This window comes from Nerophis ophidion, linkage group LG03 (genome assembly GCF_033978795.1).
Source record: "Nerophis ophidion isolate RoL-2023_Sa linkage group LG03, RoL_Noph_v1.0, whole genome shotgun sequence".
Lineage (NCBI taxonomy): Eukaryota > Metazoa > Chordata > Actinopteri > Syngnathiformes > Syngnathidae > Nerophis > Nerophis ophidion.
Window position 1 is genome coordinate 60082114 of NC_084613.1, and position 27217 is coordinate 60109330.

Here is a 27217-nt window from a genome sequence, read left to right on the forward strand (position 1 = left end):
GTTGGTATTGTCTCAGTGCCATAGCTAACCGAGCCATCTGAATCGAGTCATTTCTTTGTCTAAATTTGCTGAGGTTTGTTTTTGTTGCGATCCGCTGGTCGGATCTGTACATATTCTGGTTTATTGTTCCATTTTTGTATCACCCTGTTGTTTAACGTCTTTATTTCCTGTTTAGTCTGTCACCATGGTAGCTCATTAGTTCACCTGCCCTTTGTTATCTACGCACACCTGTTTTCTTCTAATCACCTCCCTTATTTAAACTCGTCCCTTTTCATTATTCATTCTCGGATCCTAATTTGCCTACGTGCAACCTTGATGACTCTCATCCTTCTTCTGTATGTATTTTCTCGATAGCTCTCACGCTATGCCACTTGTTTATTCCAGTTTTCATACTGATGATTTGTTTTCTCATTTGTGCTCTCGTGCCAAGTTTTAGTTTCCTGGTGGTTTATCCTAGCTTTCACGCTAGCGTCTTTTGTTTGCCTTTTTCCTTAGCTCCTGTGTTTTTGTTCCTAGCCTTTTGTTTTTTAATAAATACCTTATATCTTACCTTTGCTGTGTTCTGCTTCGACGCATCCTCAGGAAAACAACACCGGCATTACCATGCCGAAGAAGAGTCTTAAAGGTTTTTGTGAAATGACCAGTAAGGCCGATGGATGCTGACTGTATAAAATGATACAAACAGGTGTGGAGGTCTGATGACGGTGCATTGAGTCCAGCTGAGTTCATGATGGTTCAACAACAAAAACTTCATGACTCTGCGAGACCCAGTGGCCTCCCATCTCTGAGGAATGCTGATACTGTTGGTTTGAAGGCTCAGCCTAACCTGTGTTGGGGGATTCTCTCTTCAACATCTCTGTTGCGCTGAGTACTTTGCCCTTTTGCAAGATTTGAGAAGACTCCCCTGGGACTAATTAATGCCAAAGCCTAAAACGACTTTTCTAATTCTAGACAGCTGACAAATAAAAAAATACAATGGGAAGTTCCACTTTTTTACATTAAACATAATTATGAGTGAGCACACCATAGAATGTTTCTGCAAATGAAATACAAATGTGACTTCAATTGCAGTTACACAAATCAACGAGTTTGGCAGGTTTGCTCTTTTAAGCCTCTTACTTTGTACATGGTGCATTCACAAAGTTTCAGTTGCATAATACTAGTGCTGTCAAAGATGTCATTTAATCAAATCAAATCGAACTTTAAAAACGACCATGATATTTTAATACTGATACAATTTTATCGTCAAACTGTCATAATCGAGACATTTTTAAATGTTTCGACTTGAATGCATGTCATTTATTGGCTTAAAACCTGGTAAAAGTATTTTTTATCTAGAGTCCCATTAGGGTATATTTTAAAGCCAACTTTGTCAAAGAGCACACCAGTCAGGGCTGTATGCTTAGCTTTTTCACTAGGAGCACCGGTGCTACTAATTGAAAAAAAAAAATAGTAGCACAGAACAAATTTAGGAGCAATTTGAAATGTCTTAAATATCACAACTTCATTACTAACACTGGTAAACATGTAAACACAATGCCATATAGGTTCCACCACCCCCTGTGACTCTGAAAGGGACAAGCGGTAGAAAATGGATGGGTGGACGGGCCATCATAAGGCCTGCTGCAACCCTCATATACTGTAAACACATAGAACATGTCCAAACTGTGCTAACTAAAGTTAAAGTTACGCGAAAGTACCAATGATTGTCACACACACTCTTGGTGTGGCAAAATTATTCTCTGCATTTGACCCATCACCCTTGATCACCCCCTGGGAGGTGAGGGGCGCAGTGGGTAGCAGCGATGCCGCGCCCGGGAGTCATTTTTGGTGATTTAACCCCCAATTCCAAACTTTGATGCTGAGTGCCAAGCAGGGAGGGAATGATTCCCATTTTTATAGTCTTTGGTATGACTCGGTCGGGGTTTGAACTCACAACCTAGTAGAGCGGGGTGCATGGCAGGGTAAAACGTATTCTCTTGCTCAATTATGTTCAATAACATTGTAACTAGGGCAGCACGGTGCCTCACAATACCAAGTTCCTGAGTAGTCCTGGGTTCAATCCCGGGCTCAGGATCTTTCTGTGTGGAGTTTGCATGTTCTCCCTGTGACTGTGTGGGTTCCCTCCTGGTACTCCGGCTTCCTCCCACATCCAAAAACATGCACCTGGAGATAGGTTGATTGGCAACACTAAATTGGCCCTAGTGTGTGAATGTGAGTGGGAATGTTGTCTGTGTATCTGTGTTGGCCCTGCAATGAGGTGGCGACTTGCCCAGGGTGTACACCGCCTTCCGCCCGATTGTAGCTGAGATAGGCACCAGCACTCCCCACGACCCCAAAAGGGACAAGCAGGAGAAAATGGATGGATGGAACATTGTAACTATTTTCTATCCCATCGTTTAAATGTAATGTGTACATTATATCATGTAGGTCTTCTATTCAATTATGTTCATTTAATTTTAACATTTGTATTCTTTTAACAAGGCAAGGCAAGTTTATTTATAGAGCATAAGGCAATTCAAAGTGCTTTAGAGAAAACTAAAAGTAAAAATATAAAATCAGAATTTAAATTAAATAAAGAAACACAATCATTTTAAAATACTTAATTAATTGATGTTAAAAACAAATCAAATACAGTAGATAAAATACATTCGGATATCTTATGTACAACTGAATAAAAGGGTTTTCAGCCTGGATTTGAACATTGCCAAAATTAAGGCTTGTGTCACATCTTCAGGAAGACTATTCCAAATTTTAGGAGCATACAACTGAACCACAGTGTCACCGTATTTGGTCCTGACTCTGTTGTAACACGTGGCTTGGCACTGTTTTGCTGAAATAAGCAGGGGCGTCCATGATAACGTTGCTTGGATGACAACATATGTTGCTCCAAAACCTGTATGGACCATTCAGCAGTAATGGTGCCTTCACAGATGTGTAATATACCCATGCCTTGGGCAGTAATACACCCCATACCATCACAGATGCTGGCTTTTCAACTTTGCGCCTATAACAATCCGAATGGTTATGTTCCTCTTTGTTCTGGAGGACACCACGTCCTCTGTTTCTAAATATAATTTGAAATGTGGATTCGTCAGACCACAGAACACCTTTCCAATTTGCATCAGTCTATATTAGTTGAGCTCGGGCCCAGCCAAGCCGGTGCCGTTTCAGGATATTGTTGATAAATGGGTTTTGCTTTGTATAGTAGAGTTTTAACTTGCGACTTACAGATGTAGCGACCAACTGTAGTTACTGACAGTGGTTTAATTAAGTGTTTCTGAGCCCATGTGGTGATATCCTTTACACACTGATGTCAATTTATGATGTAGTACTGCCTGAGGCATCAAAAGTCCGTATTATTATCGCTTACATGCAGTGATTTCTCCAAATTCTCTGAAAGTTTTGATGATTTTACGGACCGTAGATGGTAAAATCCCTAAATTCCTTGCAATAGTTCGTTGAGAAATGTTGTTCTAAAACTGTTTGACAATTTGCTTACAAAGTGGTGACCCTCGCCCCATCCTTGTTTGTGAATTACTTAGGATTTCATGAAAGCTTCTTTTATACTCAATCATGGCACCCACCTGTTCCCAATTAGCCTGTACACCTGTGAAATGTTCCATATAAATGATTGATGAGCATTCCTCAACTTTATCAGTGTTTATTGCCACCTTTCCCAACTTCTTTGTCACGTGTTAGTGGCATCAATTTCTAAAGTTAATGATTATTTGCACAAAAAAAAATGTTTATCAGTTTGAACATCAAATATGTTGTCTTTGTAGCATATTCAACTGAATATGGGTTGAAAATGATTTTCAAATCATTATATTCTGTTTATATTTACATCTAACACAATATCCTGAATCATATGGAAACAGGGTTTGTACACAGCGCTCCAAAATCTGTCAAAATATTTTAGTACGACTTTGGTAAGCTGTGAAGCCACACCGCTTGATGGATTGTCGGAGGATTACGGCTACCATAGTCAGACGTACTGTGCTTCATCATATGGATATATTCATGATGTGTGTATAGGAAACCCAAAATGGCACCTAATAGGAGCCATATAATCTGCCGTTTTGTTTCGACCTAATTTGCAAAATCAACTTTTCTTACCTTTTGGTTCCTGCTGTGGTGTATTTAGGATTTGCATAAGTCCCAAAAATGTGCACACGTCTGCTATTATAACCCGGGCCGTAGTCAATAAGCTCCTTATTTTTCTCTACTCTCTTGTTGTGGGGAATTCATCCTCTGCTGTTGCCATTTCTAATACAAAACATATGTACAGTATTAACTTATTTCTGTCAGTAGACTCGCTATGGAAATGCTAAGAACTACAACAAAAGATGACAGGGACAATCAAGTAAGTAAGACCGCCCACAAAAACGGCACAACCTAAAAAGGCGGTAGGAGAGCGGCTTGGAGATGGTCTGTATATTATAATCTATGCATAATTTTGACCAAATAACCACCATTACATGTTATGTAGACCACAAAAAAGGGTTTTAAATGCAAAATCCTAATATGACAACTTTATCGCACCTCATAACCCGGTGCGTCTTTTGAATGAAAATAAACCTGAATAGGCCTCTAATCCAATGTGCTCTATGGTCAGAAGAATACGGTATATCTATTTGAATTTTTTCCCCCAAAAATATGTTTTTAAATTCATAAAATTTGGATGCCCATGATTGTCTTTCACCTGAGAGGTATAACATTTTGAAAGTCACTTGTTCAACATGAATCATTGTCGCCAACATGATGAATTGGGACTTTGAGTATTTGGAGTATGTGATGTCGCTGTATGGTGAAGTAGTGGAGCAGAACTGATGTTGTCAGATACTCTCAATTAACATGTCATATATCATGTTCAGTTCAGCTTGCAAATTGTACACGTTAATTAGGCTTGCAGCAATAGGTGATTGAGCTGTAATTAGCGTAATCTGTGATTCCTCGCCAATGTAAGATGTTAAAGTTAATCAGACCTGATCATGAATTTAATAGAACTGGGATCTAATAAGTCGATATGAGTTCTAGTTGTAAAATGCCTAATTAGCTTGTGATGATGCAATAATGGGAAATATCCTTCCCAAGACACAGTTAAGCCACAACAAACATTGTGCATGGCCTTTTCACTTCCTTTCCATCCCAGCACAACATATGAACTGCATATTGCCTCAACTAATGGAAAAAGGCTTTTTGAGTGCAGCGGCTGATATAAACAAAAAGAAGTGTGTGCTAGTTTGAAAAGGATACTTTAACACAATTTGTGAGTAATTAAGTAAGTACATTTTATTTATAAGGCGCTTTTCACAGAAAAAAGCCCAAAGCGCTGTGCAAAACATACGTGAACTGAAACAAAAATTACATCAAAACAAAAGAGGCAACATCATGAAGGATAAAAAGTGGATTTCTATGTGGATAGCACCTTGAGATTCAAACGTCTGGATGATATGACAACTGTGGTTGATAACCTACTTGAATGTCTAACGGTTGAAATTTTTATGGAAAAAAGTAGAAATGTCATTATTAGTTGTATATACAGATCACCAGGTGCAAGCATTGCACATTTTACAGATTGGATGGAATGCTTGTTTTCAAAGAAGAGTAATGTTAATAAAGCTGTCTTCATTTGTGATGAATTTAATATCGAACTTTTAAATCCCAGTAAAAATAACGATATAGTTAATTTCATTGACACAATGTACAGTATAAGTTTATATCCCAAAATCACCAGACCTAGTCAAATTTCATCCCACTCTGCCACTCTAATCGACAACATATTTACCAACGATATTGAAAATAAGACCGTAAGTGGGCTATTGATCAAAGATATCACTGACCACCTCCCAGTTTTTCTGATATTTGATGGTAACTACAGGACAAAAAAAATAGAAAAGCCAACCCAATACATAAGAACGAGATCAGAGGAATCCATTAGTTCATTTAAACATGATTTACTGGAGCAGAATTCGGATGTAATTTATGAAAATGGTGATGTTAATAGTGCTTACAATATATTTTTGAGAATATTTAGGTCTTTATATGATAAAAATTGCCCAATAAAAGAATGCATCAGCAAAATAAAGTATACTAATTGTCCTTGGATCACAAAGGTATTGCAAAATGCTTGTAAAAAGAAAAACACTCTTTACAGGGGATTTATAAGATTGAAAACAAAAGAAGCAGAAAATAAATATAAAAAATATAAAAACAAGTTAACTAATATTATGAGGTCAAATAAGAGGGATTATTATAGGAAATTACTAGATGATAATAAAAATAATATCAAAGGAATATGGAATTTATTAAACAGTATTATAAGAAACAGTACCTCTTCAAATAACTATCCAACGTATTTCATGAATGATGGTAAAGAAAATGATAATATTGAAGATGTAGCTAATGCCTTCAATAAATTATTTGTAAGTATTGGACCCGAACTTGCAGCAAAAATCCCAGATCCACGGACAACTGGTAAAAATATGGAGGGATTGTTGGAGATAAATCTCAATTCTATGTTTTTAAATGCAGTGGGTGAAGAAGAAGTGTTGGATATTGTAAACAAATGTAAGAACAAAATGTCCACAAACTGCAATGACATTAGTATGGCATTGGTGAAAAATGTCATTACAGGAATATCAAAACCATTAACATATATCTGTAATCTGTCATTTCAAACCGGCACATTTCCGAATGAAATGAAAATAGCTAAAGTTATACCTCTGTTTAAAACTGGGAGCAAACATCACTTCACAAACTATAGACCCGTCTCTTTACTTCCACAATTTTCTAAAATATTAGAAAAACTATTCAATAACAGGTTAGATGCATTTATAGAAAAACATAATTTACTCCCTGACTGTCAATATGGGTTTAGATCTAACAGATCTACATCAATGGCAATCATTGAAACAATAGAGGAAATCACAAATGCCATAGACAAGAAACAATATGCAATGGGAATATTTATTGATCTAAAAAAAGCATTTGACACAATTAACCATGATATATTAATCAATAAAATGGAAAAGTATGGAATCAGGGAAGTTGTACTAGACTGGCTTAAAAGTTACTTAAATAAGAGACAACAGTTTGTGAAGTTGGGGAATTGCTGTTCATCGTGTTTGGACATTGCTTGTGGTGTCCCCCAGGGGTCAGTGTTGGGGCCAAAATAGTTCATCCTGTATATCAATATCTGTAAAGTGTCTACATTATTGAAATTAGTGTTATTTGCTGATGACACTAATATTTTTTGTTCAGGGGATGTTTTAAATCAATTACAGGAAGTCATTATGGAAGAAATGAGTAAACTAAAAGCTTGGTTTGACTATAATAAATTGTCATTAAACCTGACTAAGACTAAGTTAATGCTGTTTGGAAAGAGGACACGTGAAACAAGGGTACGGATACAAATAGATGGGGTGGATATTGAAAGGGTTTTTGAAATAAAATTCCTTGGAGTTACAATTGACTATCAAATTAACTGGAAACCACATATAAAACATGTACAGTCTAAGCTGTCAAGAAGCATCTCAGTAATAAATAAAGCAAAGCAGGTTCTAGATCACAAATCACTCCACATTCTCTACTGTTCATTAGTTTTACCATATTTAACCTACTGTGTGGAAGTCTGGGGGAATAATTATAAAAGCTCATTAAACTCAATAACTATACTTCAGAAAAGAGCTGTACGCATCATCAACAAGGTTGGATATCTGGACCATACTCATTCACTATTCTTACAGTCAAAAATATTGAAATGTAATGATATTATTTTGTATCAAACTGCACAAATAATGTATAAAGCCAAAATAAATAAACTCCCAGGAAGCATTCAAAAATTGTTCAGCACACGAGAGGGGGATTATAACTTAAGGGGAAATTTTAATTTCAAAAACCTTAGTTGTAGAACGACCATCAAAAGTTTTTGTATTTCAATCTGTGAAGTGAAACTATGGAATGGTTTGAATGTGGAGTTAAAGCAATGTCCAAACATAAACCAGTTTAAAAAGAAGTTTAGGTACATGGTATTCCAGAGGTACAGACATGAAGAAGGGCTTTGATATTGGGTTTCTTCTGTTACAAAAGAGTTAGGGGCTGCCCATTGAGGCACTGGTACTGCTGTTTTTTTTTCATGATACTATTTCCATGAGCACTTGTGGTAACGGTGTGGCTATGTATGTGTGTAGTGTGCATATGTATGTATATTTTTATCATTTATTTATAAACAAGTTCATTAAGTTTGTACATAGAGTGAACAAGGAAGTTCGAGCTCAGAGTAATTTATGATTTAAAGAAAAGGGGTGGGATTAAATAAGTGTATACTTCTTCTCACTCCTTTTCAAATATGTAAAAAAAAAAAAAAAAAGTCGAATGCTCATTTGTTTTTTTTGTTTTTTTTTATTCTCCATTGTTTTCATTTTGTTATAATAGCCGTTAAGGCTATAGCACTGTATTGGATCATGCTTGCTCTTGTTTGTTTTTGTTTTTTTGCATATTTGAAATAATTAAAAAAAAAAGATAGTTAAAAGGTTCATTAACTAAAATCTTTACTAAAAAGAACATTTTTCAAATGTTTCTTAAAGGCCTACTGAAACCCACTACCACCCACCACGCAGTCTGATAGTTTATAAATCAATGATGAAATATTAACACTGCAACACATGCCAATACAGCTTTTTTAGTTTACTAAATTGCAATTTTAAATTTCCCGGGAGTTTCTTCTTAAAAACGTTGCGTAATGCTGACGTGTACGCGTGACGTCACGGACTGTTAGGAAATATGAGCGCTGCACACACACACAGCAAAAAGTCGTCTGCTATCACCGCATAATTACACAGTATTTTGGAGATCTGTGTTGCTGAATCTTTTGCAATTTGTTCAATTAATATTGGAAAAGTCAAAGTAGAAAGATGGAGTTGGGAAGCTTTAGCCTATAGCCACACAAACACACGGTGATTCCTTGTTTAAAACACTAGCAACACAATAAAAAGATAATGGATTTCCCAGAATTATCTTAGTAAATGTGTCTAAAAACATCTGAATCTGTCCAAATACAATCGCGTTTTTTCGTTTTTTAACTTTTTTTGTTTTTTGTTTTTTTCTAGTCCGTCGCTTTAAATATCCTCAAACACGAATCCTTCATCATTGCTCAAATTAATGGGGAAATTGTCGTTTTCACGGTCCGAATAGCTATTTTTGTTGGAGGCTCCCATTAAAAACAATGTGAATATGTGAGGAGCCATCAACGGGTGACGTCATCGTCTGCGACTTCCGGTAAAGGCAGGGCTTTTCTGTTAGCAACCAAAAGTTGCGAACTTTATCGTCGATGTTCTCTACTAAATCCTTTCAGCAAAAATATGGCAATATCGCAAAATGATCCAGTACAACACATTGAATGGACCTGCTATCCCCGTTTAAATATGAAAATCTAATTTCAGTAGGCCTTTAATTGTCAACAAAGTCAAGCTCACGGAGGGACTTGTACAAGTTATTATAGAGTCTGGGGGCTACAGCTTGGCATGCCAGGTTTCCACAGATTTTAGAATGGGTTTTTGTCAAATTTAAGAGACCCTGGTTTGAAAACTGGAGGCTGCGCCCTGAAGTGCAGGGGCACAACAAATGAGCGATGTACCGAGGGGCCCCACCATGCAACGCACGGAAATGTAGAACTAAAATCTTAAACTCTATGTGGGATTTGAGTGGAAGCCAACGAAGACCTGGTAAAATGGGGGTAAGGTGGGCTGTTCTGGTTGCACCAGTCAAAAGTCTGGCAGCCGCATACTGTACAGTCTGAAGTCTCTTTAGCGTTGACTTGTTGAAAAGAGTGAAAAGAGAATTGGAATAGTCACTTCAAGACAAAATTAATGCATGATTAATCATTTCGAGATCCGATTTTGACAACACTTTAGAGATACAGTATCCATCAGGTGATAAGAGCTGTTTTTGGGCAGTTGATGACAGTGACTCCCCAAAGACAGTCGTTGGTTCCACAATTACTGTATCTAGAGGAGAGACGGGACTGTAAACAAACTGAAAAGGGACCGAAAATAAACTATTTCCAGATAGTTTGCTAAACCCAACAGTGACAACAAAATAATTTGTGGCGTCAGTAGGATAATCAAATCTATTAATTCTGTCAGATTTGGCTTGGCATTTTTAACTTCAACTCATCAATAGTGCATTCTTTAACATGGTGCATAAAAAAAAACATTTCCCTTTTTATTTCAATTCTATTTGTGTCCCCTCACCCACTCACTTCCTGCCTGAATGAGCACAATTGGTTTGAAAGTGAAATGAGACTTCATATCAATGCAAGGAATAGAATAATACATTTTATTCCTTTGAGATCTCATCTGCAGCCTCTTTTTCAACTTTTTCACTGTTCAAGGGATCATGGGTGTTTCTTTTCATGCATTGTCACATGCTCAGGAATTCAGCATCCACTTCAGAGTAGTTTAAATCAAGACATCATTAAAGTAATTTCACTCAACAAAGCTGAATAAGGATACATTTTCTTTAAAAAGATGTGCGTTTATTCCCCATATTAATACAGTGATACCTCAATTTACAACTCCAAATTAGCCTGTCAATTAAATACCTGGCCATCTCAAAACGGTACAATTTTGATTAGTTTTTTAATTTTTTTAATTGTATTTAATTTATCTGACAAGCCTGACATGACATTAAAATAAATGATAAATGGGTTGTACTTGTATAGCGCTTTTCTACCTTCAAGGTACTCAAAGTGCTTTGACACTACTTCCACATTTACCCATTCACACACACATTCACACACTGATGGAGGGAGCTGCCATGCAAGGCGCTAACCAGCACCCATCAGGAGCAAGGGTGAAGTGTCTTGCTCAGGACACAACAGCCGTGACGAGGTTGGTACTAGGTGGGGATTGAACCAGGGACCCTCGGGTTGGCACAGCCACTCTTCCACTGCCCCACGCCGTCCCTAATGGGACCCTATTTGGATAATGGGTCCCTAATGGGACCCTAAACCCTATTTCCCTAAAATGGGAATAGGGACAGTAGTTTTATGAATTAATGTTATAATATTGGTCAGCATTGCCTTTGTTAGTTTGTAGATTGTAGACATTTTTTTTTAGATGTCCCTTATTAGCTCCTATTTGTCGTAAAACGATTGAAACTAGGAAATTGTTGTTTATGTTGCACATGGACATATTTGAGTGACGGACCAGAGAGGTCAAAGTTGACAACAAGAGATATGTATGTCTGTGTAAAAAGGTAATGCTCGACCATCCAATTTGTTGTGTCAGGACACAAATTAGAACAAATTGAAACACATCATCTGCAGCTTCTCAATATTTTCATGGATACAAGTCAGTAGTTTGGAAATGGGGACTGACAATTGTGGTATCAGGGCTGGCTCACAGGCTAGACTGTTTTTAAAGGTTTGTTTCTCTGATTCGGTCGTCCAACTACCGTATCTGATAAAGTTAATGCCAAAGAGAAGAAGTCACAGTGCAGGATTTTGTCGATTTCTGAGCGGTGCTCAAACGTGAATGTCAGCTGTTTATTCAAAACGTATGTGTGTTTCTTGTGTAAACGAGAAGAAACAGCAAGGTGTAACAATATATTAACTCTTTATGACTCACATGACACAAACATGTGACAAATACTACTTCAATCGGCATTGGGTTGGGCTCCTAACTGAAACTTAAAGCATAACAAAAAGCCAAGAGACAGTTTGACTTCATTATTGTATTATTACTCATACATTGAGATAATAATATAAGTTGAGATATCACTGTTACTGTTCTATACACACCTTTTACAGACCTTAACATTTTTGTATTTTACCCTCCTCCTTAGGTCAGTTTCTGTGGGTGAATGGTTCCTCCTTTGGGGGTCCCTGGGTGCTGAGTCCATGGCTGTGGAGTGGCCCTGTTCCCTGTAGCTTGGACATGGCCTTGTATCTGCACCCCAAGCAAAGTGGACAATATAACATATGGCTTATTGAGCGGGATAAGCCTCAACTTTCTCTCTTCTCCACCGACACATTGCCTCGTATTACAGGGTAAGTAGCAGTTTTGTTTTCAAAAAACTATCCGCAATGTCTAGGTGGCCCTTACACCAGACCTTGGTTTCACGCTCATTGGAAAAAGGAATCAGTGCAATGGCTCTCAATAGTCAGTAAAAACTCAGATACCTACAATGTCTATCTAGAAAATATTATTCAATTAAAGGGGAACATTATCACCAAACCTATGCAAGCGTCAATATATACCTTGATGTTGCAGAAAAAAAGACCATGTATTTTTTTAACCGATTTGCAAACTCTAAATGGGTGAATTTTGGCAAATTAAACGCCTTTCTGTTTATCGGTCTTTTAGTGATGACGTCAGAACGTGACGTCACCTAGGTAATTCACCCGCCATATTCATTTTCACATTACAAACACCGGGTCTCAGCTCTGTTATTTTCCGTTTTTTCAACTATTTTTTGGAACCTTGGAGACATCATGCCTCGTCGGTGTGTTGTCGGAGGGTGTAACAACACTAACAGGGAGGGATTCAAGTTGCACCACTGGCAAGAAATCTGCCGCCAGACCCCCATTGGATGTACCAAAGTGTCTTCACATTTGACCGGCGATGCTAAGATAGACATGGCACAGAGATGTATGGATAACCTGCAGATGCATTTGCAACGATTAAGTCAACGAAATCGCAAAGGTGAGTTTTGTTGATGTTGTTGACTTATGTGGTAATCAGACATATTTGGTCACGGCATGACTGCCAGCTAATCGATGCTAACATGCTACGCTAATCAATGCTAACATGCTATTTATGCTAGCTGTATGTACATTTGAAACTAGATACCCACATTTAATGCGAAACAAACACTTACCAATCGACGGATTTAAGTTGCTCCAGTGTCACAAGATGCGAAAGTCCTGATCGTTTGGTCTGCACATTTTACCGGTGATGCTAATAAGGCAGCCATGCTATGGGCCACTTCATTAGGTACACCCACGCTATGGCCGAATAACGTCAATAGCTATTCGCTCAATAGCTTCAATTTCTTCTTCAATTTCGTTTTCGCTATCTGCCTCCATACTCCGACCATCTGTTTTAATACATGCGTAATCTGTTGAGTCGCTTAAACCGCTGAAATCCGAGTCTGAATCCGAGCTAATATCGCTATATTTTGCTGTGGTAACCGCCATGTTGTTTGTATTGGCAGCCCTGTATGACGTCACAGGCAAATGGATAGTGGTTTTGAAGATAGCGAAAATAAGGCATTTTAAAGCTTTATATAGGGATATTCCTGGACCAGTAAAATTTTGAAAAAAAACTTCAAAAAATACAACAAGCCACTGGGAACTGATTTTTATTGTTTTTAACCCTTTTGAAATTGTGATAATGTTCCCCTTTAAGCATTTTTGGCAATTGAAGCTGCAACTCCCTGAAACATCAGTGCTCCCTGTAGCAGATGTTTGTGTTTTGCATAACAAAAATGTGTAACTTTGACAAAATAAATCGAGCCAAAACAAGTTGAGAGTTAGCACATATACACTCTTTTATATATATTTATATATATGCCTGGTGAAATCGGACATGCACGCTGCTAATTGAACATGTTGGAAACTTAATTCGCCTGTGTCACTATTAAGTCAAGGCCGATTTCAAGCCACCGAGACACTGAACATTCACCATGACAACACACTCTTCTCTTACATTGTGATTTTGCTATCAGGAAACCTTCATTGGAAGCTTTTCACTGAAGGGCATTATCGAACATGTGCTGTCTGAAAAAGAAAGTACGCTTAATGGTTTGAAATGTGTCATTTCTTCTGGCAACAGCTGTATGTAAATAACTATTTCCACACTCCTACATAATCTTTCAATATGACAAGTCCTTAATTATTTGAACACAACTAATGGACGCTTTTGACTGGAAAGCGCATTGACGACAAGCGGATTCAAAATGTTCTATCAATTCATCTGTTTTCAATAGGGGTTTGGCGCTTATCTCAGCCGACTGGCGCATAGACTGGGAATCAAGCAGAGCCAGTTGCATAAAAGCCAGCTATATTTACATGGTTGTGCCCCTGAATTTCTTAAATGGGGGACCTATGATGATTTTTTTCTTTTCTGACCTATAAATATTGTTACAATGTTGGATAATGTGGTTAAACAAGGCTCAACTGTCAAATCATAATATTCATGCACTTGTTGGCGTGAGCATGCACGCAGTTTTGGATGACTCAGACTTTGTTTTTGTGGGCCATCTGTGACGTCACAGTTTGACAGACATACTTATATGAACATTCTCCTATATGCTCTGGGCCAGCCTTCCATCAAAACTATTGACTGCAGCCTCCTGTGTTATTCTTTCTTGTTTCATGCCTACCCGCCTGCTATGATGTTTACAAAAGAAAAATATTTCTGTGTTTATTAGTCCACGATATTTTTCGTCAACATGGCCCATTACAAACACAAATGACAAGCATGGCTGCTGTTGGCGTGACTGCGGGATGCAGAGACTGGAATAGTGACCTATTTGTTAAGAAAATTGTTTTATGTGCAAAATAACACTAACATGTGACATGCAATTATATAAATGCTGGTAAAAGGAGCTTTTTCGATGTGGTTCTTCTATTGAACAAACACTGTGCAGCTCAACCCAATGTGGTGACCGGCTACTCTGTATACGGTTAGTGAAGTTATTTTTCAATTGTGTCTTAACAAAAATAGCAGTGATTTTGGTCTTTAGGATACATTATATATATTTTAAAAAGGGTAAATTCTTATACTTTTGGAGTGGGTGTGTGCAGTGAAGCGGTTCATTTGCATCTAAAAGGGCCGTGTACCAAAAAGAACCGGATGCATTTAGAAAGTGGGTTAAAAATGTGACTGAAGAGCACATTTTACACCAAAGCATATCCAATACATATTAGCAAACCCACAAGGAAGTTTTTTGAAAGTAAATTAGAATCATCATCATCATTTCATCAGCGGTCATTCTAATGAGTATGACGATCCTCCTGGTAGGGGTGTATCCCTTTATGGAGAATGCCTGTGCGTGACTTTGTTTTTTTTTTGTTTTTTATAAATGTTTTTATTGAATTTGATAGGTATTACAATATACAATAAAACAGTAATCACATTTTCCCCTTTTTTTCCCACCCACTTCCAAGAACAACAACCCAACACATACCCCATACAGACATAACCCCGCCCCCCCTACCCCCCCAGGTCCTACATAAATTAAAGGTACGGTCACAAATAGAAAATAATTAGTACATCACTTTTTTCTCAACATAGGCAGATAGTAAATATACACCCGGAATAAATATAAATAAAATAAATTAAATGAGAAGGAAGAAAGGAAAAAAAAAAGCTGGTTTATGAAAGGTAAACTTATCATGTGTCCTGTAGCATCTTTATTTTAGCTATGTAGTCAACCATACAACCCCAAACAGAATAAAACCGAATAAAACCTCTCAGGTGTCCCCCTTTATTTCAATCTTATGGGGAGACCTGAGAAGTGTTATTCTGTTTAGGGCTGTATGGCTTTGTTTAACGTGGGGAGACTGGTGCACAGACAGTCTCCACACCTTCCTTGAGAGAATCGGGTCAGGGTCCAGTGGCATGGAGTCCAAGACGACTGGGGACCCTTTACTGCTGCAGCCTTCTCCCGCCATTGTGATAGTTCTTAAAGGCCTACTGAAACCCACTACTACCGACCACGCAGTCTGATAGTTTATATATCAATGATGAAATATTAATATTGCAACACATGCCATTACAGCCGGTTTAGTTTACTAAATTACAATTTTAAATTTCCCGTGAAGTTTCCTGTTGAAAACTTCGCAGAATGATGACGCTTATGTTGACGTGTGCTTGTGACGTTATTGGTTGGAATGGACATTTTATCCCAGCACCACTCACGGCTAAAAGTCGTCTGATTTAATCGCATGATTACACAGTATTTTGGACATATGTGTTGCTGAATCTTTTGCAATTTGTTCAATTAATAATGGACACTACAAAGAACAAAGATGTAGGTGGGAAACGGTGTATTGCAGCTGCCTCTAGCAACACAAACACAGTCGGTGTGTCTTTGTGTGTTGTGAAGCTTTAATATGGAACAGAGCGGTCAAGCAAACATGTTTCTCTACCACAAATGTCGACCGGCAGGTTTCGGTGAGAAAATTGTGGTAATAAGTCGGCTCTTACCGGAGACATGAGCGGAGCTCGTGTCGTTCTGTCGCAGATGTCAAATAGGCAGCTGCAACTTTCTTGGCTCCTCGATGGCTTCCATCAGAGACACTGGCGGTCACCAAACCCCTCCGACTTTCAGGTATGACTTTATAATCTCACTAAAACACTAGTAACACAATAATCTGATAAAGGATTTTCCAGAATTATCCTAGTAAATGTGTCTAAAAACAACTGAATCACTCTCACTGCAGTCACCTTTTTTTAAAACTTTTTTTTCTATTGCTTCACTCTAACTTTCCTCATCCACAAATCTTTCATCCTCGCTCAAATTAATGGGGAAATCGTCGCTTTCTCAGTCCGAATCACTATTGCTGCTGGTGGCTATGATTATAAACAATGTGAGGAGCCCTACAACCTGTGACGTCACGTGCACATCGTCTGCTACTTCCGGTACAGGCAAGGCTTTTTTATTAGCGACCAAAAGTTGCGAAATTTATCGTCGATGTTCTTTACTAAATACCTTCAGCAAAATATGGCAATATCGCGAAATGATCAAGTGTGACACATAAAATGGACCTGCTATCCCCATTTAAATAAGAAAATCTCATTTTAGTAGGCCTTTAAATCTACCATCTTCCGCCTGCTCCGCCGTTGAGGTCTTCACCGTATCCCTGGTTAGGAGGGAGTCAGGTACTAGGCCTTTGCCAAGGGCCACCTGGGGTAACAGTATTAAAGGGGTTAACCTCCTCGTTCCCCAAGACCCTATCAAGAAACCTCCACTGTCGGATGCATTTTAATGTCATTCCCAGAATCATCATAGTTGTCCTCTAACACACAGTATCTGCAACCCAAACATCGATTTCCCATGAAGGCATTAGAGCGAGTGGAGTGTTGTTTATCTTCCCACTCTCTTCTAACGTCTATAGCAACGAGCATGTACGGATGTCATATGCGTGCTTGTATGTCAATGCAAATACTCCTTCAGGGTGCAGGACAGGGACATGCTTTCTTTACAGGTTTTACAGATTAGGTTTTTTTTATGTGTAGTCGGAAATCGTCATCCACCCACACCAACTCGACCCTGCTATTTAGAGACCGTCACCGCAACTCTATTTCAAAGGCGGGTGTGGAGGGGAAATATTTACGGATTATAAAAGCGGAACAAAACAAAAAGATGACCTTGAACACATTTAAATATACTAATTACAAATAAGTATAGTTTCCTTGAATTAAATATTCTGTATGAAGTGAAGTTCCACTAACAATAAATTGTATTTTGACTACAAGTTTTCCTGTTTATAGTAATCCCCCTGTAGTCTTGACGCACCTTCCCAGCATTCTATGCACCCCTCCATGCACTCTTAAAAACGCCAAGGATTTCCGTTGTCACAACAATCTTGATGTCGAATATGTTTTCAAATTGGGTCCTCTTTGAAATTCCCCTCACAATTAGCCAGTTGCCTTAGGAGGGAAGTATTGGTCCAGCACAGCGATGTTCTTCTTAACTAGGATGCTCAAGGCTGTGTGAGCAGGAGCATTGCCATGGTTAAGCAGCCACGAATTGTGTTGCCCCAAACAACTCCGCATGATCTCATTTTAGATTTGCTGGCCTGAAATAGCCGATGTACAATACATATATAATATAAAATTAAATCACTGTTCCATTGGATAAATAATACTTGCGTTACATACAAAAAGTCAAATATGTTATTAACATGTCCAACTCAAAGTGGTCGGATGCAGGAAAACGTTTAAATAGTCTAAACATGGTGTGGATGCTTGACAGACCTGATTGGTAAACATATAATTCATGTTAACATCTCACATCAGTTTTCATCATGACTGAATAGCTAAATAATGCATATATATTAAAGACCTCTAATTGAAAGCCACGGAAGATTTGGTTCATTCAAACACTGTCAGCTCTGTTAGTGTCTGTAATGCTCCCTCGTTATTATATGCATTAAGTTGTGTTTAACAGTCAAAAAGCATCCATGTATAGCTTAATCCAGTGTTTTTCGATCTTTTCTTAGCCAAAGCACATATTTTTCATTGAAAAAAATATTGAGGCACACCACCGGCAGAAAACATAAAAAAAATGAAACTCAGCAGCCGATATTGACAGTAAAAAGTCATTCTGGCAATTGTTGGATATGACTTGAAACCCCAACTAACCATGCATCACAATAGCTCTTATCTCAAAGTAAGTGTACTGTCACGACCTGTCATATCACGCCGTGACCTATATTGAGTTTTTTTTGCTGTTTTCTTGTGTGTAGTGTTTTAGTTCTTGTCTTGCGCTCCTATTTTGTTGTTGATTGTCATGTCATGTACGGATGTACTTTTTGGACGCTATCTGCTGCTCCACATGCTGTAAGTGTTTGCTGTCGTCCAGCATTCAGTTTTTTTTTTGTTTTTTTACTTTGCAGCCAGTGCAGTTTTAGTTTTGCATAGCCATCCCTAAGCTTCAATGCTTTTTCTTAGCGGCACTTGCCTTTTGTTTATTTTTGGTTTAAGCATTAGATACCTTCTTACCTGCACAATACCTCCTGCATATTGTGATCACGACAAACCATGTTCCCGACATCTACAAAGCAATTAGCTACCAGCTGCCACCTACTGATATGCCAAGCTCTAGACAGTACAGATACTCAACAACAGCACCTTATTTGCGGATTATAATTACTGGTTTGCATAAATAATTTTGGCCCTGCGATGAGGCGGCGACTTGTCCAGGGTGTAAACGCCTTCCGCACGATTAAAGCTGAGATAGGCACCAGCGACCGTAAAGGGAATAAGCGGTAGAAAATGGATGGATGGATAGATGAATAATTTTAACCCAATTAAGGGAAATAACATATTGTCCCATGGCGCACCAAAGTTTATCTCAAGGTACACTAGTGTGCCGCGGCACAGTGGTTGAAAAACAATGGCTTAAGCAAACATGTCACCAACCATATAAAACATTAAGCAAAATAAATAATGCAGCTTTTTAATGGATATTTATGAAAACTAATCTCCAACGAAATACTACTTCTAAAAAGAGTCACTTGGAAAATAATAATACAAAAATATTACAAAGAATGGCTGCACGGTGGAACACGGGTTAGTATGTGTACCTCAAAATACGATGGTCCTGGGTTCGATTTTGGGCTGTAGATCTTTCTGTGTGGAGTTTGCATGTTCTCCCCGTGACTGCGTGGGTTCCCTCCGGGTACTCCGGCTTCCTCCCACCTCCAAAGACATGCACCTGAGGATAGGTTGATCGGCAACACTAAATTGGCCCTAGTGTGTGAATGTGAGTGTGAATGTTGTCTGTCTATCTGTGTTGGCTCTGTGATGAGGTGGCGACTCGTCCAGTGTGTTCCCTGCCTTACGCCTGACTGCAGCTGAGATAGGCTCCAGCGACCCGGTAAGGGACAAGCAGTAGGAAATGGATAAATGAATTACAAAGAATGTGTCTGAAAAGGAGCGGCAAGGAACAAAATCTTGCTTAACAATATCAACAAAAGATTTGCAAAATACAAATGATGTTGATGTTCAGTGTAGTCATATAGCAGAATAACTTAATGTCTGTATATCTGACTGACTATAATATACTTTTTTGTGATAAATTGCTTCTGATATGATACGGCTCACCTGGCAAACCCTTTTTACTTTTCTCTCACAGCAGTAGAAAAATAGACTGGTGTATTATTTTATGTAAATTAATGCTAATGATGCATTCACCCTAAAAAGAGCTAGATGGATGGGTCACCTTTATGTTTTCTCAAATGTTTTCATCTCAAATTTCCATCACTTTGTTTTGGCCATACTTAACCTCGAGTTTTGTGACCTTTCACACGATAGTAAATCTGGAGGAGATAAGAACTCTGCCTAGACCTCCGGTTTTCAGCTTCCTGGTGACTATAGAATTATATGTCAAGGACAGCCAAGGTGCTATACCGTCCAAATGTGTGTGATACGCTTGTAGACATGCGCCCAGGTGTTCTACAGCTCTGCAGACATTTAATGCAAAACTCTGAAGAGAATGTTCCAAACAGGTTTAAAGTTTAATAGTTGGATGCCACCTTTTCTAACTTTAAAGGCCTACTGAAATGAGATTTTCTTATTAAAAAGGGGATAGCAGGTCCATTCTATGTGTCATACTGGATCATTTCGCGATATTGCCATATTTTTGCTGAAAGGATTTAGTAGAGAACATCCATAATAAAGTTTGCAACTTTCGGTGCTAAGGTAAAAGCCCTGCCCCTGCCTCAGTATTCTTCTTCCTCCAAACACGACACGTTGAGTTTATACCAAAATGGATACATGGATGATACAGCAGAGGATTGGGAGAATGTCATGTGGTCAGATGAAACCAAAATAGAACTTTTCGGTATAAACTCAACTCGTTGTGTTTGGAGAAGAAGAATACCGAGTTGCATCCCAAGAACACCATAACTACTGTGAAGCATGGGGGTGGAAACATCATGCTTTAGGGCTGTTTTTCTGCTAAGGGGACAGGACGATGGATCTGTGTCAAGGAAAGAATGAATGGGGCCATGTATCGTGAGATTTTGAGCCAAAACCTCCTTCCATCAGTGAGAGCTTTGAATGGTTGACCAAATACTTATTTTCCACCATAATTTACAAATAAATTCTTTAAAATTCCTACAATGTGAATTCCTGGATTTTTTCACATTCTGTCTCTCACAGTTGAAGTGTACCTATGATGAAAATTACAGACCTCTGTCATCATTTTAAGTGGGAGAACTTGGACAATCGGTGGCTGATTAAATACTTTTTTGCCCCACTGTATATGTGACGGTTCTGAAAACAATGTGAATTTACCAAAGCGTGTGCTGATGTATTTAACCCTAAAGTATAGTTTTTGAGTCCAGTTTTTGGTCATTATACACAACAAACATTGACATTAACTAATGGTATGAAATGATACAAAATAAATTCATTGTAAATGGGTTATACTTGTATAGCGCTTTTCTACCTTCAAGATACTCAAAGCCCTTTGACACTATTTCCACATTCACCCATTCACACACATATTCACACACTGATGGCGGGAGCTCGACCCATCAGGAGCAAGGGTGATGTGTCTTGCCCAAGGACACAACGGACGTGACTAGGTTGGTAGAAGCTGGGGACCGAACCAGGAACCCTCAGTTTGCTGGCACGGCCACTCTCCCAACGGTGCCACGCCGTCCCTGTGTCATGTCGTGGACTTTTGTGTGGATTGTTTTCCCGTTGTGCAAAGCGATTGGAGCGGACCCTTCGTGAGGGTAAAGACATATTTTAATTATACTATAAAAAGGAACAAACAAAAGGCGCGCACAAGGCGGAGAACAAACATGGCTATGAAAACAAAAACTCGCACAATGGGAGAACTACTGTATGAACATAAAACACGACTTACAAACTTTGGCATGAAAAACTTACTTGGACCGAGAAAGAGCATGGCTCATCGGCATGGGTAACATGGGTGTGTAGGAGGTGATAGAGGGTGATATCGCCAGGCTGACTGCCTGTCAACTACAGGCTTAAATAGGTGCAGTGATGACAGGTGTGTGAGTCCAGACAAATCAGGTGTGTGCACTGCAAAAATTCGGTGTTCAAAAACAAGAAAAAAAATTACATAAATGAGGGGTATTTTATTTGAACTATGCAAAATTATTTGCCAATAGAACAAGAAAATTTGGCTTGTCAAGACTTTCCAAAACAAGTAAAATTAGTTAACCTCAATGAACCCAAAATACCTTAAAATAAGTATATTCTCACTAATAAAAGTGTACTTTTCTTGTTAGAAAAAAAAAGAGACCTTTTTGCTCAATACGTTGAAAAATATTCTTAAATTAAGTAAATGGTAGTGCCATTATCTTGACATAATGATAAGCGCTCGGCATCATGATTTTTTTTTCATGCTTGAAATAAGAAATTATTACTTAAAAAAAGTAATGTTATACTTGTGAGTGTTGATGACACAGCTTTGCAACAGTTGATATTGTAGTTTCAAGCATGTTTTACTCAATATAGGTCATCAAATATCAGCAACAAGCTGTAATATCTTACTAAGATGATTTAGGACCAAAACACTTAAAACAAGTAAAACACTCTAACATTAAATCTGTTTAGTGAGAAAAATTATCTTGTTATACAGAAAATAAGCAAATATCACCCTTATTTGAGATATCCAATCTTACTTAAATTTCAGGTTTTGCAGTGTGAGTCGTGAACACATAACAGGTGAAAACTGATGGGTTGGCATGGTGACAAAACAAACAAGAGTGCCCAATGAATCCAAAACAAAACAGAACGTGACCACAAAACATGACACCCTGATTGCGATCCTTTTTTGCCAAAGCCCCCAGCCTTATTCTGTACTATGCTTTACCAACCACACATAACCACACGTCTGCATTTCACTTTCTAAGCAAAATGTAAGGTATAATATTAAAATTTGCATTATAGTTCCTGGTCGTGGAACTGTGGACCATGCAGCTCTATACTCTTGGCAGGGTTCTTGAGGGTGCATGGGAGTTTGCCCAACCAGTCTACATGTGCTTTGTGGACTTGGAGAAGGCATTCGACCGTGTCCCTCGGGAAGTCCTGTGGGGAGTGCTCAGAGAGTATGGGGTATCGGAATGTCTTATTGTGGTGGTCCACTCCCTATACGATCAGTGTCAGAGCTTGGTCCGCATTGCCGGCAGTAAGTCGAACACATTTCCAGTGAGGGTTGCGTCCGAGTCCATGGTTCTCGCCCGGAAAAGGGTGGAATGCCATATCCGGGTTGGGGAGGAGACTCTGCCCCAAGTAAAGGAGTTCAAGTACCTAGGACTCTTGTTCACGAGTGGGGGAAGAGTGGATCGTGAGATCGACAGGCGGATCTGTGCGGCGTATTCAATAATGCGGACGTCGTACCGATCCGTTGTGGTGAAGAAGGAGCTGAGTTGGAAGGCAAAGCTCTCAATTTACCGTTCGATTTACGTTTCCATCCTCACCTATGGTCATGAGCTTTGGGTCATGACCGAAAGGATAAGATCACGGGTACAAGCGGCCGAAATGAGTTTCCTCCGCCGGGTGGCGGGGCTCTCCCTTAAACATAGGCTGAGAAGCTCTGCCATCCGGGAGGAACTCAAAGTAAAGCCGCTGCTCCTTCACATCGAGAGGAGCCAGATGAGGTGGTTCGGGCATCTGGTCAGGATGCCACCCGAACGCCTCCCTAGGGAGGTGTTTAGGGCACGTCCAACCGGTAGGAGGCCACGGGGAAGACCCAGGACACGATGGGAAGACTATGTCTCCTGGCTGGCCTGGGAACGCCTCGGGATCCCCCAGGAAGAGCTGGACGAAGTGGCTGGGGAGACGGAAGTCTGGGTTTCCCTGCTTAGGCTGTTGCCCCCGCGACCCGACCTCGGATAAGCGGAAGAAGATGGATGGATAGTTCTTATAATGAAAATGAATACAAATATTGAATAATGCAAGTGACTGTGCAAAAAGCTTTAAGCCATTAAAATGTAGTTTGATTACGGCATACGATTTCATTATTGTATGCCACTTGTCACAGGCTTACATGTTGATTGTGAAGTATGATGTTGATGTTGTTGACTTCAGAAAGTGGAATAAACAGTCGCACGCAGCTGTGATCTTCACGGCTCAGTGGAGGGATGCGGACATCCTACATTTTGTGTTAAATCCATTCCGTTTTTCCTCTGTCCTTGTAAATTAGGCAATACCCCGGCTTCCCATGTAAACCGCTGTGTAAGTGTGTGACATAATATATGGTAATTGTCAAACATAAAATAAATTACCCTACTGATGAGCTGGCATTTATAAATTGTGTTGAATGTTAAGCACCCCTTTACTATTTTTTTCTACCCGATTGTGGCTCAACAAAATATTATTAGGGGCATGTCAATTGATTTGTTGTCATCCTTGTACTGTAAGTCTCAGAGAAAATCATTGCAGCCTCACAATGGCGTTTGGAGCCTGTCCACAGATGAATTATTTCTCGTGCACCTCATCCTGCAGCTTCTACAACCCTCCCGTTTGTGTGCGCCATATATTTCTCTCACTTTTCTTCGTTTTATTTCAGTTCAAGTGACCTCAAGCAACTTGAAATTGTCAAATGACACCCATTCACCGTAAGACTGCAGTGTATTTAATATGTGATGGGGTTTCGCAGCGGTAGTGTAATGGGTACGAGCTGCTGCTTTTGTGCAGACGGCAACAGAACGATTTTAGGCCAGGGTCTCAACACCCAACCTTTGGAGATGTTCAGTTCTGGTGCCACGCCCAGACAAATGGCAGGGTTGTGTCAGGTGTAATAAACTCAGCCAAAACACTGGTGTGATTGACTCAGTGTGGCCAGGGAGTCAGTGGTAGTGATAGTGTCAAGCAGAGGCAAAAACCGAGAGAACCTCTTCCATGATTAGAAATCCTGTTTCCTTGCCTTCTCTGTGAAATAGCTAAGAGTCGGTTTAATAGCGTCCGCCCTGAGATCGGTAGGTCGTGAGTTCAAACCCCGGCCGAGTCATACCAAAGACTCTGAAAATGGGACCCATTACCTCCATGCTTGGTAGAGATGCGCGGTTTGCGGTCTCATCCGCGGAGGGGCGGGTGACATGACGAAAAAATAGATTTTAATCAGATTCGGGCGGGTGGCGGTTGAACCATACGGAAATATTTGATATACATGGTTCTGGGATCGGTATCCTTTGCCATTCAAAGAGCCATATAAGACCCGTGTCACAAAGCGAAGAACACAATAGGAGACGCTAATATTCTCTAGAATGACTGCCGGCAGTCACCCAGATAATAAGTATTAGGGCGTGCTATGAAGCCATTGACTTTGTCGCCTTCTACAACATGTACGATCTGCTTGTCAGTCCAGCAACAAGTTGTGTGTGGGTTCCGCAGACACACACACACGACTGCGAGGCATACTGGGTGACACAGAGTACACTAATGGTTGTGATATAAACTATTTTAACACTCTTAGTAATATGCACCACGCTGTGAAGCCACACCAAACAAGATTGACAAACACATTTCGGGAGAACATCCTCCCAGTAACACAACATAAACGCAACACAACAAATACCCAGAATCCTTTCTATCCATGACAATTCCTGACTATTTTATACACCCCGCTAGCAGCAAACTCCGCTGCTGCTCACTGCTCCCCTCGGCTGGCAGGGGTTGATCAAGATATGGGTCAAATGCAGAGGAAAAATTCACCACGAGTGTGTTTGTGACAATCATTGGTACTTTAACATTTACTTAACAAAAGCAGTGTGCTTTGAGCTGGGACTATTGATGCTGCACTTCAAGCTGTTACTGTTGCACTTTTCCAAAAAAAAAAACAATACCCCAGGATTATTCAAAAGGTGGCTCGGGGCCATTTTCAGCTCACAGCTTCTTTTTATTAGCATTTTCTAAGAATACAATTAACAAATATTTATCTGATTAGTGCTGTCAAACAATTACCGTACTTCCTTGAATTGCCGCCGGGGCGCTAATTAATTTAAAACCTCTTCCCACTCCTGCGCTTACCAAAGGCATGCGGTAAAAGTAAGCATGCGCTAATTATTTTAAGACCTCTTCTCACTCCGGTACTTACCAAAAGTATGCAGTAAAAATTTGAGTGTGATGTAAACTTGGACCTTAAATCCTACTGAATAGCTCTTAATCTTCTTCTCTTTATGCGATTTCAAATTACCGGTAATGAAATCAGCCTCCTTCATTTTGGAAATGATGACAGGGGAAGTGTCACTGGTGACGTCAAGAGTTTGACCAGGCGATAATACTAAGCATGCGCTAATTATTTTGCGAAGCGAGTTTGACCCGGCAGTAATTCCAGGCAGGCGCATACTATATGCGCTGTGGCAATTCAAGGCAATACAGTATTTTTTTTTTCAAATCACACATTAGAATTTTGATTAATCATGATTAATTAAGTGAATATCACCTCCTTGCATAATTTGGAATAATTGATTAAAAAAAGTGTGTACACAAATGCAATTTTATAAAAAGAATCTCATGAGAGAACATTTTGTTCATGTTTTATTTAAATGCACGGTATTTGCTTGCTCAAAACCTGGTCCCGACACAATGTATTTTGGAGTGAAATTTCCCTCACTCATCTTTGCACTGGTGCATATATAGCAACAGTATAGCAACCTAAGGCGACTTTAGGGTAAATTTCCCCGTCAAAAGTAAATGGGCATGTGCGGTCAAAATAGATGGTGTAATCAATCTGCGTGGATACATAATGAATGCAATATATTTTAGTGATTAATTACATGCCAAAGCAGGGACAGCGTGGCACAGTGATAGAGTGGCCGTGCTCAACCCGAGGGTCGCTGGTTCAATCTCCACCTAGTACCAACCTCGTCACGTCCATTGTGTCCTGAGCAAGACACTTCACCCTTTCTCCTGATGGGTGCTGGTTAGCGCCTTGCATGGCAGCTCCCTCCATCAGTGTGTGAATGTGTGTGTGAATGGGTAAATGTGGAAGTAGTGTCAAAGCGCTTTGAGTACCTTGAATATAGAAAATCGTTATACAAGTACAACCCATTTATCATTTAAAGTACTTTTCTTTCTTGTTTTGGGCCGTTTTCTTGTGTTTTCTTTGTTTTTTGCATTGAACAAAGACAAGCACAGTGGACCAAGGCAAGTTAATTGTGTGGCCAGTAAAGATGAATATGATGAGTTAACTTAGTATCCATTTCCTGAGGGAACTCTCCTGAAGGAATCAATAAAGTATCTATCTATCTATCTATCTATCTATCTATCTATCTATCTATCTATCTATCTATCTATCTATCTATCTATCTATCTATCTATCTATCTATCTATCTATCCATCTATCTATCTATCAACAGCCCCAAATGTAATATTTGTCACGGTTTGGTATTACAAGTATGGCGAGGAACCCAAGGATGCAGACACACAAAAGGTGAGTAAAACAGTCTTTTTACTCAGTAGAACGTACTTACAACTAAGGGTGCTCCAAAAAG

At 39.3% G+C, this 27217-nt stretch overlaps 1 protein-coding gene across 1 annotated transcript in view; it reads left to right on the forward strand.

The window, feature by feature from the left end:
* Positions 1-27217, forward strand: part of alk (ALK receptor tyrosine kinase) — a 924960-nt gene that overhangs the window by 488285 nt on the left and 409458 nt on the right. Inside the window, exon 4 of the mRNA XM_061895727.1 lies at positions 11851-12055. Coding sequence (XP_061751711.1) covers positions 11851-12055 — 205 coding nt within the window. The remainder of the gene's footprint in view (positions 1-11850; positions 12056-27217) is intronic.